At 34.7% G+C, this 21,008-nt stretch overlaps 1 protein-coding gene across 1 annotated transcript in view; it reads left to right on the top strand.

Annotated features, from left to right (window-relative positions):
- Positions 1-21,008, top strand: part of UBR3 (ubiquitin protein ligase E3 component n-recognin 3) — a 205,850-nt gene that overhangs the window by 45,735 nt on the left and 139,107 nt on the right. The window contains exons 5-8 of the mRNA XM_070803519.1: positions 272-321; positions 11,553-11,619; positions 17,026-17,156; positions 18,349-18,577. Coding sequence (XP_070659620.1) covers positions 272-321; positions 11,553-11,619; positions 17,026-17,156; positions 18,349-18,577 — 477 coding nt within the window. The remainder of the gene's footprint in view (positions 1-271; positions 322-11,552; positions 11,620-17,025; positions 17,157-18,348; positions 18,578-21,008) is intronic.

Genomic DNA, 21,008 nt, shown 5'->3' with positions numbered 1-21,008 from the left:
AGTAAACCATGGTTTAAAAAGAAAAGAAAGCAATCCTTCTGAAACATTATTTGTCAATATTAAATCTGTGTTTTCACTGGAGGTTTCCTATTGAAATATAAACTGATTGGGCCCAGATTTAAAGATAAATGTTAAATTCCGCCAAGATAACTATTAGAATGAGTTGTCTTAACAAAACTTTAGCTTTTGATATTGTTATGTTTTAAAGTAATTTTAAGGTTAAAGCAATATGTAACAGTTATGAAGGGAAACTTTTTTCTCCTTTCCAAAGGTTTTGCAAGTGCAGCAGGAACATTGGGACAACTAGATTCTTCAGATGAGGTGAGTTAACATTTGAAACATTTAAAAAGTAGTATTTAAAAGTTTTAGAACTACCATACAAATTTGTGGATATTTTGTAGTTGAAATTCTTCATTTTGTAGGTATGGACACTGAAGCCCAGAGTGGAATAACTTAGTCAAGGTCACAGAATTACTTAGTGACAGGATGAGGACTGCAGCTAGATTTTTACTTCTTATTTGTAAATTCATTTCTGTTTTTATAGTTTAGAAATGAGAGCTAGAAAGGCATAGATATTTCTCCTATGAAAATATCCTCAGATTTATCCAAAAATTAGCTAAGTCTAGAATAATTTGCTAGAAGAATATGAAATGTGCTTCTTTTCTAATCTCATAATAAAGTTATATCTTCTATCCCAAGAGTTATTAAAAAAAGCAAAGTACTGAGAAATAGACTGTCAGTTTGAAATGTCAATTTTTATAGTTTATTAATAATATTTCTAATAAATTACATATAACATTCCTGTAGTTTGTTAGTATGTGATTTATAAGGAAAAATTCCTTTTTGATCTATATTTGTTTATAATCTTGATTTTTATAAAACTTAATTTTCATGTTTATTAATTTATACATTTAATGTTGGACATTTTAAAAACTAAATTGTTTTTAAGCATTTACATTTTTTTCCTTTGAAAAAACCCATTTTGATGTGGTAATGTCATATGAACTAAGCCAAATATCTTTCGTTTGAAAGCACGATTTCTTTTATGGATATGTTACAATTGATCTGATGCCTTATAATTTAGTTTTTAGTAGCATATTTCCCCTGTAAGAAGGCTTCCACAAAATGTAGTATTTTGTGGAATCTCATTTAATTAACAATTAACAGGAACTTGTTAATTTTCAACAAATTGGAATAGCCAGAGGTGCCTTAATTGTACATAAGTACATTGTAGCAACACCGCATTTTATGGTAGGGTGCTGGAAGGAGATCCTTCTGTGTGAGTGTGCACCCAGGGTTGGGGGGTGGTGCTTTTGAATTTCTTCTAGAAGTAACTTTGTGAGGGGTATGAGAGGATTTGAAATAGGGCCTTTCTTTGTTCATTACCATTGCTTTTACTCTGTTCTTCTTTAGGCCCTCTCTGTGTTCCTTCTGTTCATTTCTCTTGGATTCTTTGTTTCAGCAACTTCTATGTGTAATATAATTTATATAATCATTTACTCCTTAATTATGATTATATTTCAGTAAATACTTGTTGATGGTGACAACTTCAAAATACTTCATTTTAATTTGCATTCTCATAAAATGCTATTTTTGTGATAGTAGCTGAGACCACCTAGAGTTTGTGAAGTATACTTAATATTTATATTTAAAGACAGTAAGATTTTTTTGATCTTTAAATTGTATTTTATAATTAAACTTTTAGTTTATTTAAAAGTACTTTTTAACTAGCAATAAAACCTATGACCCAGCAGTCCCGCTACTGGGCATATACCCTGAGAAAACCATAATTCAGAAAGACACATGCATCTCAATATTCACAGCAGCGCTATTTGCAATTGCCAGGACATGGAAATGACCTAGATGCCCATCGACTCATCAATGGATAAAGAAGTTGTGGTACATGTATACAATGGACTATTACTTAGCCATAAAAGGGATGAGTGTGAGTCAGTTGAACTGAGGGGGATGAACATAGATCCTGTTATACAAAATGGAGTAAGTCAGAAAGAGGGAAAACAAATATAGTATATGAACACGTATATGGAATTTAGAAAAATGGTACTGATGATCCTGTTTGTAGGGCAGGAATAGAGATGCAGACAGAGAGAATGGACTTGTGGACGCAGCAGGGGAAGGAGAGGGAGGGATGAATGGAGAGAGTAGCACTGACATATATATACTACCATTTAGTAAAACAGAAAAGCTGCTGTATGACACAGGGAGCCCAGCCCGGGGCTCTGCGATCACCTAGTGGGGTGGCATGTGACTGGGGTGGGAGGGGTATATATATGTGTGTATATACACTTACGGCTGATTCACTGTGTGGCAGAAACCAACACAACATTGTAAAACAGTTACCCTCCAATTAAAAAAACAGTACTTTTTATACTTTATGTATTTATCATATTCTTTAAATGGGATGAAAATGGGGTCATTTGGACATCTGAAAACTTAAGAATTTGAAGTAGAGTTTTTCAGCTGGATATAAGTTGAAGGGATACCCACTTTGGTTTTTCTTTAAAAGGAACTTGAGCTTTTGTTAGACAGATCTGAGTTTGAATATTGCCTCATAGTATCGCAATGCTTTCTGCCAGGTTTTAAGCTTCTTAATATGAATTTTCTCATGAAAAAATGGTGATTATTCTAGTGTTAGGATTAAAGGGAATAACATATGTATTACCGCTCATGAACCAGATACAAATTACACTCTTGATAAATGTTTTTTGTCCTAGTGCTTTGTATGTAGAAGGTATTGAAATACTGAAATTTTCAGCTACCATGGGTCATATGATAGACATTTTTGCTTGTCTTTCCAGAGAAAATAAGTTTATTAAAGCATGGATTAAGAGTAATGAAGTTTATCTTTAAACTTTTAAATTGAAAGTTTACTCAAATATTATACACTGTGGTTGTTTTACCAGTATTCTGAAATATGAATAAGCTACAGTTTATCCAGTAATTTTTATAATTTCCAATTTTTTATTATAAGATACAGTGCTTGTATTTCTTTTCGAACAGTTAACTCTCTAAGATACGGAATTGCTTGACTACAGGGTGAAAAGTAAAAGTGTTAGTTGTTCAGTTGTGTCTGACTCTTTGGGACTCCATGGACTGTAGTCTGCCAGGTTCCTCTGTCCGTGGGATTTTCCAGGCAAGAATACTGGAGTGTATTGCTTTTTCCAGGGATCTTCCTGACCTGGGGATCAAACCTGGGTCTCTTCCATCTCCTGCATTGGGAGGCAGATTCTTTACCACTAGTGGCATCTGGAAAGCTCCAGACTATAGGGTTGCTGCTGCTGTTAAGTCACTTCAGTCGTGTCCAACTCTGTGCGACCCCATAGACAGCAGCCCATCAGGGTCCACCGTCCCTGGGATTTTCCAGACAAGAACACTGGAGTGGGTTGCCATTTCCTTCTCCAGTGCATGAAAGTGAAAAGTGAAAGTGAAATCCATGGGATTTTCCAGGCAAGAGTACTGGAGTGGGGTGCCATTACCTTCTCCAGACTATAGGGTAGGCATATCTTAAATTGTATTAGGTTATATTTTTTTGTTAAAAAAAGGCACACACACTTATTTAAGATGACAAGTATGGAAAACTACAAAGATAAGACCATTACCCAGGGCCAGACATAGAAAGGTTTTAGTGATAGGAAATTTTCTATTTTAAGACTGCAATCATAATTTTTTTAATCAAAAAATTTCATATATGTTTTATTGACTTACATACTAACAAAGTCAAATCTTGAGCTAGAAATAGAAAAGTTGTGTAATATAACAAGACAAAAATGAGAATCAGAAGGAGGCAATTTGAAGGTTTAAAAAATTATGAATTCTGGAGCATTCCTCTTGCCTAACTTTCTTATAGATGAGGAAGCTAAATTTCAAATAATAAACTGATCCACTGGACAAGTGAATTCCATCTTGTCAGTAGTAGAGTTGCAAATGGATGCTAGGTCTCCTCTCTGCTGGTTTCGAGTTTTTAGTGTAAGGTGGATAAACCCAACCGTTCTTACTATTTCTGTGCAGCAAATTTGTCTTAAACTTTGTTGCTTACAATTACCATTTTTTGTTTTGCTAACAATTTTATGACTCAGAAATTTGGGAATGGCAGCTGGGCGGTTCTCACTTAGGTTATCTCACGAGATTCCTGTTATTTGTTGGCTGAGAAACTGCAGTCATCTGAAGGGTCAGCTGAATTGGAGATATAAGATGCTTGGACGGGGCTACCAGTTGATGCTGGCTCTGCACAGGGAGCTCACCCTGCTGGAGACCATCCAGCAGGGTGGTCTCAAGTTGTTGGGCTTCTCATATAGTTGTGGCTTTTCCCAATGTGAGTAACTCAAGAGCAGCAGCTGCGGAGCCTTTTCTGTGTTAGTCTTGGAATTTTACATACTATTACTTCTACTGCATTCTGTTCCTTATGAGTTGCTAAGGTGGGTTCAATGCAGAAGGAGGTAAATTCCACCTCTCAGAAGGTAGGGATGTCAAAGAATTTATAAACATGTTTCAAAATTTCCACAACCAGGATGTGAAATTTGCCATTCTTTTTCCTGGATTCTCTTGGTAGCCTAGAAATGACTGGTGATTATAGCTAAATACAGTACAGTAATTGATTATGTATTTTCCTGTCTATTTAAGTAGTACTTGTCTGTTGGGAAAAACTATAACATGATAATGAAATACCACTTTAGCCAGAAATGGCAACTGTAGTGTTTTAAAGAAGATCAAAGTTTTCTTTAGTATAATAGTTATATTACTACATCTCAAGAGAATGAAAGCTTATATTTAAAGTTATAAGAGAGTTTTAAAAGAATTGATCTTTACCTTGGTAGAATGAAAAGGGACATATTAAAATTTTACTAGGATTCATTGCAGCTTAAGGAACAGAATATAGTTTTGAATCTGATTAAAATGGAAGCTAACATTATCATAACTTTTCTGCTAATCTCTACTTGGGATCTCTATTGTGCTTTTATTTCTTAATGATAAACATTATTTTATTAGGACCAGTGATTTGGATGGAAAAAGCTTCCTTTTGTGCCTAGGTAATTATAAATAATAAGTAAGTTAATTGAGTTTTAATGTGATATATTTAGAGGGAAAATATAAGAATTTCCACCTCTTTCTTTTTTTTTTTTCCACCCTCTTTCTTAAAAACTTTATTGTAGTATATTGCTTTACAATTTTATATTATTTTCTGCTGTACAGCAAAGTGAGTCAGCCATGTGTATATGTTATCCCCTCTTTTGGGGATTTACTTCCCATTTAAGGCACCACAGAGCGTTAAGTAGAGTTCCCTGTGCTGTACAACGTGTGCTCAGTTGCTCAGTCATGTCTGACTCTTTGCAACCCCATGGAATGCAGCTTTCCAGGCTTTTGGAAATTTCCAGGCCATGAAATTCTCCAGGCAAGAATACTGGAGTGGGTTCCCATTTCCTACTCCAGGGGATCTTCCCGACCTAGAGATCAAATCCATGTCTCTTGCATTGTAGGCAGATTGTTTGTCTATTGTGCCACCTGCGAAGCCTAATGATGTTTGAAAAAACTGATTTAAAACTATTTTAAATTTGTGTTATAGTTCTTTTCAAAGCATTTTTACATATATAAATGATGAAAATGCAAGCAGTAATTTAATAAGGATGGAATAAATAAAGGAGAAAGTAGATGAAAGGATAAGGAGATGGAAAATGTTAATAGAAGTGTACCAGAATTGATGCTTTTTAACTGTGGTGTTAGAGAAGACTCTTGAGAGTCTCTTGGACTGCAATGAGATCCAACCAGTCCATTCTAAAGGAGATCAGTCCTGAATATTCATTGGAAGAACTGTTGCTGAAGCTGAAACTCCAATACTTTGGCCACCTGATATTCCGAAGAACTGACTCATTAGAAAAGTCCCTGATTCTGGGAAAGATTGAAGGCTGGAGGAAAAGGGGACGATGGAGGATAAGATGGTTAGATGGCATCACCAAATCAATGGACATGAGTTTGAGCAAGTTCTGGGAGTTGCTGATGGAAAGGGAAGCCTGGTGTGCTGCAGTCCATGGGGTCATAGAGTCAGACATGACTGAGTCACTGAACTGAACTGAGATACAGATGTTCTTGAACAAATATCTATTTTATGCCATTTAAAAATTTCGTTAAAGCTTTTAAAGCCATATTGCATTTTATTTTGCAACTGCAGTCACAAATTATATGTTTGCTTTTAGCATTTATATTTGAAATTTAGTGAAGAGCTGAATATGGCTTAAGGATTGGAATTTCTGCACCCTTACTCTACAGGCCCATAGGGTTATTGAACAAACCCCTTTTGTGATTTCATTCTTACAATTTAGTGAAGTATATGAAAAAGGAGACAGGATGAGAAGAGGGCAATGACATCTCAAAAACTGCTATAGAGAGGGAATTATAACAATTAAGAAAATGTTGTAAGTTAGAATTGGAAGAGATCCTAGGTGTAGTCTAATTCTGCCAATTTGAAAAATGAAGAAACAAGTTTGAAACTCTTTAACAGCAGCAAGATTTTTCCTGTTTAAAGATTTACTTGATGAGCATACTGCTGTCTACTTAATTTTATTCATACAAGTTGTGTCAGATATTTGTCCCTGCTGTCCCTAGAGTAACAGAACATTATGTACTCAGCAGGGCTATTTATACACATGACATTCTTCATACTACTACTTCTTACTTTTTTTTTTTTTTGGTGTGTGTAGCTAAAATGTAATAGGAGTTTAAAATGTTCTTTGTCTTGAATGAAGCTGAAATAAAATAGAAACACATTTTAACTTTATGAAGTACTTTAAAATGTGAATTTATGTTTATTCATTTTTTGTTTAGATTTGTTCAGTCATCAGATAATTCAGTTCAAAAGAAAATTATCTCCAGTATTATATGTACATGGATGTAATAGAGAGTTTCTTAGAGAAACTAGGACTGTTTAAATCAAGATAACTTTTCAAGGAAAGATTATTTTCACTGAGGCTATTACCATAAGCAGTGTCCATTTATCTATGTGTATTGACCAGATCATTAATCTTTGTGACTTTGATACATTCTAGCTGTTAATACAAATATAATAAATACATAAACACATTTTTCCCCCTGTGTAACCATAAAATTTGAATGTCCATTGTTGAAAAATTGACAAATAGAAAAAAGAAAACACTTACCTCCAGCTGTGCTCTCCAGAGATTACCACTATTTGTTAATTTGTTTGTTTGCCTCTAGTCTTCTGTATTTCATACTCTTACATAAGAGAAATGATCACTTAACAAAATAAGTTACTATGTACTTTGTTTGATAGCTCTAATTATTAGGAATCTCTTCTTAATACCATGTTAAATATTATAATTTTCCCACCTTTCTTCTTGTTTCTCCCTATGGAAACATTTTAATTTTACTTCATTAGGTACCCCTTTAACTTTTTAGCTTTAGTTACACAGTATTCTCTGGTATTCATAGCTCTTTCACCTGTTCATTCCTTTTTAAAATTATGATCTGATTTTGGTACAGAGTCACAAGGATAGCTTATCGTGAAGCATGTTATGGCTTCCTTTAGGCCTAAGGTTTTTTGTTAGCATTTTAGCAGCAGTGCTAAACTGCGGTAGAAGCTCCAGTGGTCAAATGAAACACTCAGGTCCCTCACTCACTTACCCCTTCAGATTTACAGCTGACAAGTTTGAGAGCTCCCTCTCTGCTTTGTATTTGTAAAATTGATTTAAAGCAAACAGTATCATGTTACAGTGGCTTACATAAATGTTTTCATTTTATTTTAGTTTCGCAAGATCTCCTTTGGATTTTATTTTTATAATCTGCTGTGTTAAATGTTTTAGCCTTGTGTATTTTGTATTAACATTGAATATTTTTTTAACCAACTGTGAATTTAAACTTGACTTCTTTTTATGGAGCTCATATTTTTTCATCTGTCCAGTAAATCCATCAAAGAAAGAAAGGTTAATTTGGGTTGAAAAACTACCTGTAAATTTTACAGGCTAGGAGTTTGAATCTGTTTTCTGGGGAGTTGGCAGGGGGCAAGGTGGGGTAAGGGTCTTCTCTGATATTGGACATAGATATCAAACTCAGCTAGGAAGGGAGTCTCCCTGTGTGGGAAACACACATGCAGTGTTGTCTACTTCTCTACTCAGGAACCTAGTTAACAGTTTCTGAGAGTGTTTCTGAGAGCTGTATGAATGCTGTCTCAGTTGAGGTTGTTTATTTCCTCTCTTGTTCACTGGACCCATTATTTTCCCCCAGGGTTCTATACTGTTTTCTCGTGGATAAAAGGCGAAGAACTCTAACTCTCCATCTTGAGTTTGGGGTGGGGTCTTGTTGTCATGATAACTAAATTGTTTTCATTTTCCTTAATGCCTGAATATCCCAGCACTGGAAGTTATTCCTGTTTGTTGAAACTTTTGTTCTTGGTATTTGCCTGGTGGTCCAGTAGTTAAGACGCCATGCTTCCACAGCACGGGCAGGTATTCCATCGCTGGTTGGCGAACTAAGATCCTACATGCTTCGAGGAGCGGCCCAAAAAAATAGAACATGAAATAGATAACACATTCATCCATTATCTTGAGTAGATTGTTGTATTTAGGATTGAAAATCATAATTAGTATTAAAAACATTCATTAGCTTAAAGCTATAATTCATTGTCATCATTGAATAAATAGAAAATTAATATTAGCAAAAAGATGATGAAATTACCTATTACTCTATCACTTAGAGGTGACTTACTCTAATCATATATATTCTAACAGATTTTATATATGGTATATTTTAGAGACTCCATGCTATATATGCTATTCTGTAACCTGCTTTCCTTACTAATGGTAGTTTTAAACATCTGTAACAAAGAGTATATTTTAACATATTTTATTTGTGTGTGGTATCACTACTTAAATGGTTTCATACTCCATATGCTATCCTTCATAACATGCTTTTTTTTTTCTAATTTATAGTAATAGTTTTTGAACATTTACCTGGTCATAATGAATATGGAACTCTAGTCTTGCTTTTCTTTAAAGAGTATATTTGTGCTATAATTTATTTCCCTAATTCCCTGCTCTGCTGTTGGAAACCAAAGGTTTTTTTTTTTTTTTTTTTTGCCATTATAAATAACATTGTGATGAGTGTTACGCAGATGGTCCCTATTCACTTGTCTGATTATTTCTTTAAGATAAATTCTTAGAACTGGAATTTCTGTTCCAGTGATAGATACACTTTAACGACTTTCCATATATGTATTGACAAATTGCCATTCAGGAAAATTGTTCTGTTATGTACTCTCTCAAGTGTAGTACAAGACTACCCGTTATCCCACCTGTTTAAATGGAGGTGGACTCCCTTCCTAGCTGAGTTTGCTATCTATGATGATGTCAGGCTAATCTTTGTTTCTAGACTTTTGTCTTTGTGCCTTCTTGGAATGACTTTCCTCTCCCTAGCTTGACTAATTTTACTTGTCCTTTAAAGTGTAAGTTTGGAAAATTTTTAAAACTTTGTATTGTCATGGCCACTGCTTGACCAAGGATACACTTTTCATAGGAAGTTTTTATTTGAAATTATGAAATAATCCTAACCTGGAATATAATATTAAGTTTTTTTTTTTTTTGTCTTCTGCCAGGAGAACAGTTTCATAAATGACTATTAGCTAAAATCTCAAATTTTACAATCTTCTGGGTCTTGTGGCATGGTTTACATTCGTATATCTGTCTTTTATGGCTCCAAATTTCATACTGGCTGAGTTTCTCTTTGGACAAGGTGAGGGTGGCAAAGAAAGAGGGAGTATAGTTTGTTTGACTGTCACTATTGCTGCCGAGTAGATGACCATAGAGGCCTGGCTTTGGTGGGGGTTAACAGAGGGCATATAGAAGTGCTTAGTAAATGCTGAATGACTGAGCTATGAAGTATCTTTCAGAACCTCCAGACTGGTCTTTAGGGCTGATGCTGGACTTGTCAGAAACTTGCAGTTAAGTCTTGGTATGTAGGCCAAGAATACTACAACCAGTGGGTTGAGCCATAGTATAAAGCTGAGGCTTTTCTGCTTTGGAGGTTTGATTTAATTGAGAAAGTGTCTGGGAATTTGTACCATGGTTCTATCCTGCCATCAGCATAATTGGTTAGCATAACAGACAGTATGCCAAATACTACCACACATAGCTTTATAATACTAGTTGGCTCATACATGTTTGGAAAATAGGAAAAAGATGTCAGTATAACATGGAAGTTTTGGTTTCCTATGCAATTTTTCCTGAACTATGCAATAGTTCAGGAGATCTGGGATAATGGGGTACAGTCATGTCCTTTTTCTGGAGAGAAACACACCCTCATCTGCAAAGGGAACAGGAACCTTTTCAGCAACATTTGAAGAAAATTAGAACTGAGCACCTGCACCCATGGCTTCCTGCTTTAGAGGCACATTCCTAGCTTCACTGTTGGCTTCACTACTAGCAGGCTGCTTCCTTTGCTCCTCTTCCCTTTATGTTGTCTCAGTCAGCTAGCTTCCCACTCTGTTGTGGTGGTATGTTGTTAACATCCCATGAGACATGCTCAGATCACTCCAAGATGTTTGCCTGGGCATCCAAATGATCTCCCCAGGTACCAATTATTGCTTTTGTTATTTCTTTGGGTATACACTTTCTTGGTTACAGAATAGGTTGTGAATGGTCTGTCCCTCACTCTTCTATTCCCTATAAGCCTTGTTATTTTTAATGTGAGGATTTTTTTTCAGGAATGGATATATCACATGTGAGCAGAAATACATATATTTTCTTCTTGGATTTTTTTTCCTAGTGAAAGTGAAAGTGAAGTCACTCAGTCATGTCCGACTCTTTGTGACCCCATGGACTGTAGCCTACCAGGCTCCTCAGTCCATGGAATTTTCCAGGCAAGAGTACTAGAGTGGGTTGCGATTTCCTTCTCCAGGGATCTTCCCAACCCAGAGATCGAACCCCAGTCTCCCGCATTGCGGGCAGATGCTTTACCATCTGAGCCACATAATAATTTGTTTTATTAACATTTTTTTGACCATCAACTCCAGCTTCTAACATGCTGTGCTTATTTTTCAGAACTTGATCTCTTGAACTCATTTGTTTGTATTAGACTCTTCAAAACTTTTCTGCTATTCATTGCTTTAACCCCCTTCTCCTTCTCCTCTTCCTTCCTGTGCTAATCTTTTCCCTCCTCCCCTTTAGCTTCTTTGTGCATTTAATATTTTGTTTATAAGTTAGGAAGACTTTTATTTTGGGGTTTTGGGGCATTTGAGAGTCTTTCATTAGAGGCACAGATTAAGTTTAAGAACTTTTGCATTTTAATCCTAAGAATTTTCATGATATATTTAATTATAATGCTAATTTTAAATTTAATTTTCAATTAAAAGTTATCAGTATTAAAATACATTTTATTATAGCAAATACATGAGTAAAATTATTGATTAATAATATGTAAGCACACCTGTATTTTATATTTAATATAATTTATAAGCATATTTAAATTTACATAAAACATATAAATTCATGACTAGGACTACAGATAATGCTAATTTTGTTTTTCTCCAGGAGGATCAGGATGGGAGTCAAGGTCTGGGCAAGAGAAAGAGGGTCAAACTAAGCAGTAACACCAAAGGTATTTATATTTTGTTTTTTTTTCTTGTGTTAAAAAATGCTTAATTACTAAGAGCACTTGGTTGGGTGGCCATCAAAGCTCTTTGAAGAGAGAGTTATGTTATTAGATGTGTTCAATATGGAGAAAGAGTTGTTAGGGGATGATTGTGGGAGACCTCAATAGCAAGCGAAACCCTTACTGTTGGAATTTTTATTCATAGTTTTCTTCATAAAATGAGCGATATTATATTTGAGCCAGAAAAATAGTCTTTTCATTGAATCTTTTAATTTGGATCCAGCGTTTTTGGTATAAAGCTTAAATTTGATTTGTATCTTTTTGTAATCCGGGGTATGCAATTTCTAGAATGAAAAAGGATGAGCAGCATGGAAGTGGTGTGGATATGTATCAGAAAAAGTAACAAGAGTGAAGGAAAATGAGAATGAATGGCACTTAACAAATATTAAGGGCTCAGTAAGGACTCAATATATATTGATGCAAAGGAGAAGTAGATATGCCTGTAGTGAGGGAATAGATTAGTAATATTTATCGAACTTTTGTATATGCTAGACATAGTGCTAATCACAGCATGTGCATTCTGTCATTTAATTCTCACAGTAACCATATGTAGTAGGTTTTATTGTTACTACTGTTTTATGAATGAGGAATGAAGGCATGTTAGGCATAACAGCTAATGAGAGGTAGGTCTTTAATTCAAATTCCAGAGTTTAAATGCTTTATCACTATATTTTCTTGACCCTCCCTAAAAGCTTTTCAAGAGTACTTGTTATTAGTTGGTAGCCTGTGCTCCATTTTTGAAATGGATTTCTAAATCTTAGCATAGTCTTATTTTCTGGGTTAGTATGATCTGTTAGAAAGTCTTCAGAGGTTAAAATATTTTCATGAAAAGATTCTTTTTTCTACTGCCAAGTGTGTCTTTTGGAAAGTTTAAGACTGCTTGGAAAGGTGGAGCAAGCAGACAGTTTTCGTTGAGGCTCATTTTGTAAGTCTGTTCTTAGTTACTCACGTTGCTGCATTCAACTTATGGACTGTTAGCAGAGGGCATGAAATTTGATTTGCTGTCCAGGACTCACGCCTGCAACATGTTCCCCTTTTTCTTAGCCCTGCAGAAAATCTGTAATGCCTGAAAGAAATTAGAAACCCATTTGGCTACCTGGCTCTTTGACTTAACCAGAATTATGCATGTGCTTACCTGAGTCCTTGAGATACATCTGAGTTGGAGGAGATTGTTAGGCATATACTTGAGTTTAAGCTTCAGGGATGTTCAGAAAATACCTCAGAAAACAATGTTAAGAGGTCATTGTTTTCCTTCAGCCTGGTCAGACTCTGGCTTAAGACATTTTTTATGCAGACTTCATGTTGAAGTTTCTTTTATACCTGAATTTTTTTGCATTTGAGATAGATTGTTGTCTCTTCCTTCCTTTACTGGTAAGAAGTAGTAAAGAGATTTAAGACTTGATTAGTTATCATGTTTGGTTTGAGTATGTACATTGAAGAAATGGCTTTTTCAGTTAGTAGAAACTCTTTTCAAGAAGTGATTGTTGCTTTTGAAAATGTCTGAAGTCCAGAGTGGTTTAGTTTTTGTAAGAATTTGATTCAACAGTTTGAAAGCGAGCTGAAAATAAAATATGTAGTGATGGACAAGAGGAGAGGCACTGTGCTAACACATCACTGCCTATTTCAAAAGTTCAGTTTTAAGGATGAAAAAGCTCAGGCCTAGAGGACTTCAGCTAACATGGCCAAGATGAGCTGGTGAGTTGCAGAGCCTGGACTCTGCTGCCTAAATTAAAAGCTGTCATTCATTTATACCACATACTAATTCAGAAATTTTGTTTTACAATTTTGCTTGAAGTGGTTTTAGGTGTTGTGAAGCTCATGATAGTTTAATCAAGATTTTAAAGGTAATAATCATACATAACTAATGAAAGCGTTTCTAACCAGATTTCTATAACATAACATATAAAACACATAGCACATGCTTTAAATATCTTGGGAAACTGGTGTCTTTTAAGAATAACAGTGAAGACATTGTGGTTCACCCCCCACCCCCACTTTTATGTCTGAAGATAGAAAAATTGGATTGTACTTAACAGCAGCTATTTTCATTTTAATAGAAGGCACAGCTTTTCTGGGGTATTTGATTATTTTATTTATTAAAACAAAGTTAATATATCTTCAATTTTTAATGCTTGATATACAATTATGGTAGCTTCAGGCTTTTCTTTGGCTAATACAAACTTGCAGAGAGTTATAAGTATGAATTTAAGAATAAATACTACTAGTTTAAAAAAAAGAATAAATACTACTAGTTTTGTTCAGCTTTGTAATTATTTTCAGAAGCACTTACCTGGCAGGGGTATTTTTTTGGTAGTCCGTGAAATTCTCAGTCATGTTGGTACCAAGTGAATTTTGAGAATTAAATTGGCTTCGGCAATCTGTGCTGTAAGTTATATTCTGATTTTTAATTATAATCCTTTTATTCCTGTCACCTAATTCATTTGGCCCCTAATTTTGTTACTTTTTGACTTTGAATCTGTCAGTGTGACCTTTGAATATATTTTACCTCATTTCTTGCAAAACTGGTCATTTCTCTTTTAAATCATTGCTATATCCTGGAAGTGGCAGGAGGAAGAGATTTCTGTTTTACAAGTAGAAAATTGTGTGATTTGAAAAATAAAGAATTTTTATTTCCAAATAAGAGCTGTATATTATAATTGTATTTCTATTTTTAGTCCTTCTGCATATGGCTTATACTGAAGGCTCCACTGAAAGGGAGTTAGATGGGGGGGATTAGCAGATATTTTTGTCTCTGTATAGTTTAAATTATAGTGTTTCTAGATTAATGAAGTTGTTATTCTGAAAATAGTGGTTGTTAATTATTAATGGAAAATTGGATTAAGGTTATATCTGATTTAAGTCTTATTAAACTCAGTGTTTTATGAAAAAATCAAGAGAGTGATTAAATACTGAGGTTACTCTTTTAGACTCATTACCTGAGGAGATAATGATGTTACTGTTTAGTCACTAAGTTGTGTCTGGCTTTTTTGCCACTCCCTGGACTGTAGCCCATCAGGCTCCTCTGTCTATGGGGTTTTCCAGGTAAGAGTACTGGAGTGGGTTGCCATTTCCTCCTCCAGAGGATCTTCCTGACCCTGGGATCAAACTTGCCTCTCTTGAGTCTCCTGCATTGGCAGGAGGTTCTTTACCACTGAGCCACCTATGATATGAACGTATTACTCAATAATAGAAGAACTGTAGCACGGGGATAGGATTGGGATAGGGTTAATTAAAAATTCTGCAAGATTACCCTGGAAGACTACTTGACATGTAATTAGTTAGGGCTATACCTGAGTATTTTGATTCATGTGATACTGGTTTTTCAGATCTCTCCTCTAACTCTAGTTCTTGCTTAAGCACTGAACCAGTCCATAGTTGACACTTAATGCCCTTATATAGAGTTGATGATTCAGAGCAGTATCACAGGATAGTTTGCTCTAGTAAAGATTAATAGAATTTTCTAGTTCATTTTGAGGGGTAAAAGAGAACTAAAGTATTAAAAACATTCAATTCAACTTTGCTGTACACCTTGAAACTAACACAGCATTGGTAATCAAATATACTCCAGTGTAAAATTTAAAAAAATTCAGTTCCTCATGTACCAGTTGAGACCTTTCTGTTGATTCAGCAAGGCAAGGAGGCAGAGATAAGCGGGAAAGAGCCTAACCCTCAAGAAGTGGCACTTGGCTTTAGAAATAGGCTTTCCAGGAGATAATTCATTCCCCCTTCGAATACCTTTTAATTCAAAACAGGCATCCATTTCCTGTTTCCTCTATGTATGAAGAGGGCATCTTGAGTCCAGTGCAAGTAAACATAGCTAACATTCTATATGTTTTCTGGTATGTTCCTACCAGAAGAGAGTAGATGCTTTTGTATATTAGAGTAAGCAGTGCACTAATGATTATTTTCTCTAGTGAAGTTAACATTTCATTTATGAAGGATAATTTTAAAGAAATAGATAAATTATCCTATAAAGATTTTTCAAAACAAAATTGGAGTTAGTCCTTAGTAGTATGTTTTTAGTTTAAAATTACTACTATTTAAATTATGTGCCATGAATATTGTTCTTGTAAGATAATTATTTTAAATCATAGTAGAAGTTTTAGATAAAGGGCTTATGCTTCAGTTCAGTCACTCAGTCGTGTCTGACTCTTTGTGACCCCATGGACTGCAGCACTCCAGGCGTCCCTGTCCATCACCAACTCCTGGACCTTGCTCAAACTCATGTCCATCGAGTCGGTGATGCCATCCAACTTTCTCATCCTCTGTCATCCCCTTCTCCTCCTGCCTTCAATCTTTCCCAGTATCAGGGTCTTTTCAAATGAGTCAGCTCTTCGCATCAGGTGGCCAAAGTATTGGAGCTTCAGCTTCAGCATCAGTTCTTCCAATGAATATTCTAAAGGACTGATTTCCTTTAGGATTGACTGGTTGGATCTCCTTGCAGTCCAAGGGACTCTCAAGAGTCTTCTCCAACACCACAGTTCAAAAGCATCAATTCTTCGGCTCTCAGCTTTCTTTATGGTCCAACTCTCATATCCATACATGACTACTGGAAAAACCGTAGCTTTGACTAGATGGACCTTTGTTGGCAAAGTAATATCTCTGCTTTTTAATATGCTGTCTAAGTTGGTCTTAGCTTTTCTTCCAAGGAGTAAGTGTCTTTTAATTTCATGGCTGCAGTCACCATCTGCAGTCATTTTGGAGCCCAAGAAAAAAAAGTCTGTCACTGTTTCCATTGTTTCCCCATCTATTTGCCATTAAGTGATGGGACCGGATGCCATGATCTTAGTTTTTGAATGTTGATTTTTAACCCAGCTTTTTCACTTTCTTCTCTTTCACTTTCATCAAGAGGCTCTTGTTCCTGTTCATTTTCTGCCATAAAGGTGGTGTCATCTGCATATCTGAGGTTATTGATATTTCTGCCAGCTTGTGCTTCATCCAGCCTGGCATATTTGTTTCCAGCTTGTGCTTCATCCAGCCTGGCATTTTGCATGATGTACTCTGCATATAAGTTAAAATAGCAGGGTGACAATATACAGCTTTGACATACTCCTTTCGCAATTTGGAACCAGTTCATTGTTTCATGTCTGGTTCTTATGTTTAAGGACAAGTAATTATTTTTCTAGTAACTACTTTATGTTGAATTATAAGGACTAAGTAAGTATTTTATTGTACTGTGGATATTATAGAAACAACTTGATATTGTTAGTATTATCATTTCAATTATTGAAAGGATAGCCTTGATTTTTAGGCATATTCAGATGTTTGAGGTTGCTGGGTTGTTATAGTAAGGTTTAAATGAGATGAGCAACTTAAATCATTAGGGTGATAAATTTTATTTTTCTTATGTAGATCAATCCATAATGGATGTTTTGAAACATAAAAGTTTCTTAGAAGAGCTATTGTTTTGGACAATAAAGTATGAATTTCCGCAGAAGATGGTGACTTTCTTACTCAACATGCTTCCAGATCAAGAGTATAAGGTATTTACATTTTTTCCTTCTTTCCTGAACTTTGGTCACCTTTCTTTGCCTTGTCAACATTAAATCTTTTTGATGTATTTCTCAGCTCAGTTGCCAAAAGAGGGCCTACATAAAGCACAGTATTTTAGATCTGAATCAAAGCACTTTTACAGAGTGGGATCCTTAGGGTTACCGTTCTGCATGAGACTTGGTCCAGAGAAATTGCTGGGGAACAAACAAAAGCACAATTACACAAATAAATATGTAGTTAAAAATTATAGTAAATTCTCTAAAGGAGAAAGATGCAACATGCTTTGAGAAAATGTTTAATGGGGACAACTGAATTTAGATTGTGAGATTCAGCATGGGAAAAGCTCAGAGTTAGTAGCTTCTGGCCATAACTGTTAAGACACAATAGTATTGACTCATGTACACATGTAGATGAGTGAAGTCTCTAGTCTCAGAGGGTGTGGACCCACCAGTTACTCTTGTATGGTTATGGCAAAGTTATACAGCCTTGTATCTGAAAAGACAGTGAATCATGGGTTAGCTCTTCTTATGGTTTAAAAAGTAAAGCCTCTTTAGGAGTGACACTTTAATAATGCTGTTTTGTGTGTTTATGTCTCCTTAAGAAAATAATAGATGAAGTGTATATGGTACACAAAAAAGAAAACTTAAATATTGGTTGGCTTTCAGATCAAATAGGAAAAAATATCATTACTTTTGGAGTAGTCACATTGACTCACTTATTGTTTAGTTGTGTAAACAACTTGATGATTTTCAAATGAGACTTTAGATTTTATTGCTAAAGTAGTTAGCACAGGACAAAGACATACTTTGACATTAGTGAATTGATACCTTTGTGCAAAGTGAAGATTTGTGTTTTTAAACCATCTTTGTAATTGCTTTAAAACATTAATAATTTAAAATGCATATTGAATATTTTTTTAGCTATCAAACTATTTTGCAAATTTTCAAAAAAGGGACAAATTTACATTTGTACAGTGACTACCGTCATTGAAATTACTTTTCCAATTGTCTTGGACATTGTCATAAGCTAATCATAGCTTAGTTTTATAAATTTTATACTTTATAATTTATACTTTTTACTTTATACCATTTTATACTTTAAAATGCTAATAATATAATACGTTGAAAATGTGCCAGCAAAATTAAACTGTGTTTTTTTCTTCCTGTTTAAAACATTTTACAGGTTGCTTTTACAAAAACTTTTGTTCAGCATTATGCTTTCATTATGAAGACACTGAAGAAAAGTCATGAATCGGACACTATGTCTAACAGAATTGTGCATATTAGTGTTCAGTTGTTCAGCAATGAAGAGCTAGCCAGACAGGTAACAGAAGAATGTCAGCTGCTGGATATTATGGTCACTGTGCTGTTATACATGATGGAAAGTTGCCTTATTAAAAGTGAGCTACAAGGTAAACTCAGAATTATTTTCACTGGTTTTATAAGTACACTTTGCATAACTAGCCTTAAAAACTCTTTTTATGCTTAAAAGTAGTTTTTAAAAATATTATAAAATAATACATATTTGTTAAAGCTTGAAAAATTTTAGCAAAATTTAAAGAAAAAACTTTAAATACAGTTCTGTTATTCACAAATAACTTGTTAACATCTTGAGATGTTTCATTTCTTTTTGTGAGCTGAGTATTTTTATAGATAAGAATATGTGCTTTAAAATATTCTGTCAAGTATACACGTTAAGAACATGATTTTTAATGATTGCAGATAGTAATATCATATGACTTTACTGTAACTTATTTAACCATTTTCTTATTAGGTATATTTCTATTTTTGCAGTCATGAATTTATTATTGTCAGCTTTAGACATTTTATATGTATATACTTTTATAATTTAAAAGTTGAAGTAAATCTTGCCTTTTATATGTTCCTTTAGTGTGATCTGTAATTTTCTTCCTTTATGCCTTTTCATATTGCCATAACATTTCTAGGAATTCCTCCCATTCTTATTTCTTTGTGGTCTTTCATCTTGACTTTACCTTCTCATAATAATTTATATTATTTGAGTATTTGCTATGTACTAGGCACTGTGTTAATATTATTTATACATTGTTTCAATTAAATTTCTGAACAACTCTCTGTGTATGCTCAGTCTTTCAGTCGTGTCCAACTCTGTGACCCCACGGACTGCATTCTGCCAGGTTCCTCTGTCCATGGGATTTTCCAGGCAATATACTGGAGTGGGTTGCCATTTCCTATTCCAGGAACAGCTCTCTAGATTGGTGTTATTATTTTTTCCACTTGAAAGATGAGTAAATTGAGGCTTAGAGAAATTGAGTCATTTGTTGTAGAATATATAGTTAGTAGATGACAGAACCAAGAAGGACTTTGTATCTCCTGATTTCAGAATCTTTGTTCTTAGTCACAGTATAGCCTGGCCAATTTTAATAGGACTTTGTCTTCACTTGTCGGCACTTGGAGCTAAATTTAAAAAATAATAACAAACAATGCATCAAATTTAATCTTAGGACCTTTCCATTCTCTGTGAATGGGAGATCTTACGCTTGAAACCTGCCTTCTACTGTTGTCTCCTTTTGCATACCAACTCCTGTTTTCTCTTTATACTGAAAGTCTGCCTATTCTCAGGTGCAGTACCATAGCCTGAAAATTTGTATAGGGATCAGTGCAGGCATGGTGCCTTCTATGTAATAATAACTACTACTAATAATGATAGCTCCCATCTTTTGAGCACTCACTGTATACCATGGTTTCTTTCCCAGTGCTTTAATATGTTTTATCTAATTTAACCATCAGCAATTCTGGGGAGTAGATACTGTTTTTTCCATTTTATAGGTGAGGCAACGATGAGGCAACTGTGGCTTACGAGTTGAGAAGTCAGTGATCTATGGTTTAGCTGTGAGTGTAAGTCTAGGTGTCTGACTTCAAAACTCATACTCTGCCTCACTATGTACAATAACTCTGACTTCCCGTTGTAAGTATAATGGGAGAATAATATATTATTTACATAAAGCAGTATACTTGCTTACCTTTTTAATGGAAATATTAAAAACTGCTTTGCATTATTTTTCTATCTTTGTGTAGGATGCCCTTTTCTTTATTAGATACTTAGCTGTGTATATTCAGTTCAGTTCGGTCGCTCAGTTGTGTCCAACTCTTTGCAACCCCATGGACTGCAGCACGCCAGCTCCCTGTCCATCAGCTGTGTATATTACTCTTTTTCTTTTTTGAAGTAGTATCTGTCATCATTGAACTGTATCAATGATATTTTTATACATAGAATTATATAATTAGAAAAGGACTTTTCACAAATATAGCATTTTTAATTTATAAACTGACAAACTTGGAAAAATGAAAAGTATCTACTCTTTTCGAAAGAATTGAACCTTTTTTCTTGACTAAGTGGTTTAGCTATGCTTATTATGTACGGCTTGCGTCTTAGAGAAGAATGTTTGGGAAGAGGATGTATATGAGTCTGCCTCCATTTCTTTTTCTAGCCAGCTTTCCTGAGAGAGCTTTTGTATTTGTTTCCTTAACTTTTAGTCACTCGTTAACCCACCTCCATTAGTGTTTGTTTCTGTTCTGTTGCTTCTCCAGAATTGTCCAGGACTCCATTAGCTACATGTCCTACTTTTCCTAGAACTGCTCCAGGTTATGCCTATTATTTTGACATTAATTTTAATACAGTCTTTTTTACTCTCAAAAGTGTTCCAGTTTATAAAATTAATTATATGGTCACCCTTTCTATGACTACATGATAAGGCAGCTAGTGATAAAATGCTGGACCTTATCTTGCTTGATTTTCATTAGCATTTCACACTGTTGATTCTCTGTTGTTTGTGTGGTGTGAAATTATTTTCTGCTTATTCT

This window comes from Bos indicus, chromosome 2, assembly GCF_029378745.1.
Source record: "Bos indicus isolate NIAB-ARS_2022 breed Sahiwal x Tharparkar chromosome 2, NIAB-ARS_B.indTharparkar_mat_pri_1.0, whole genome shotgun sequence".
Taxonomy (NCBI): domain Eukaryota; kingdom Metazoa; phylum Chordata; class Mammalia; order Artiodactyla; family Bovidae; genus Bos; species Bos indicus.
This window is presented reverse-complemented; position numbering and strand designations above follow the sequence as displayed.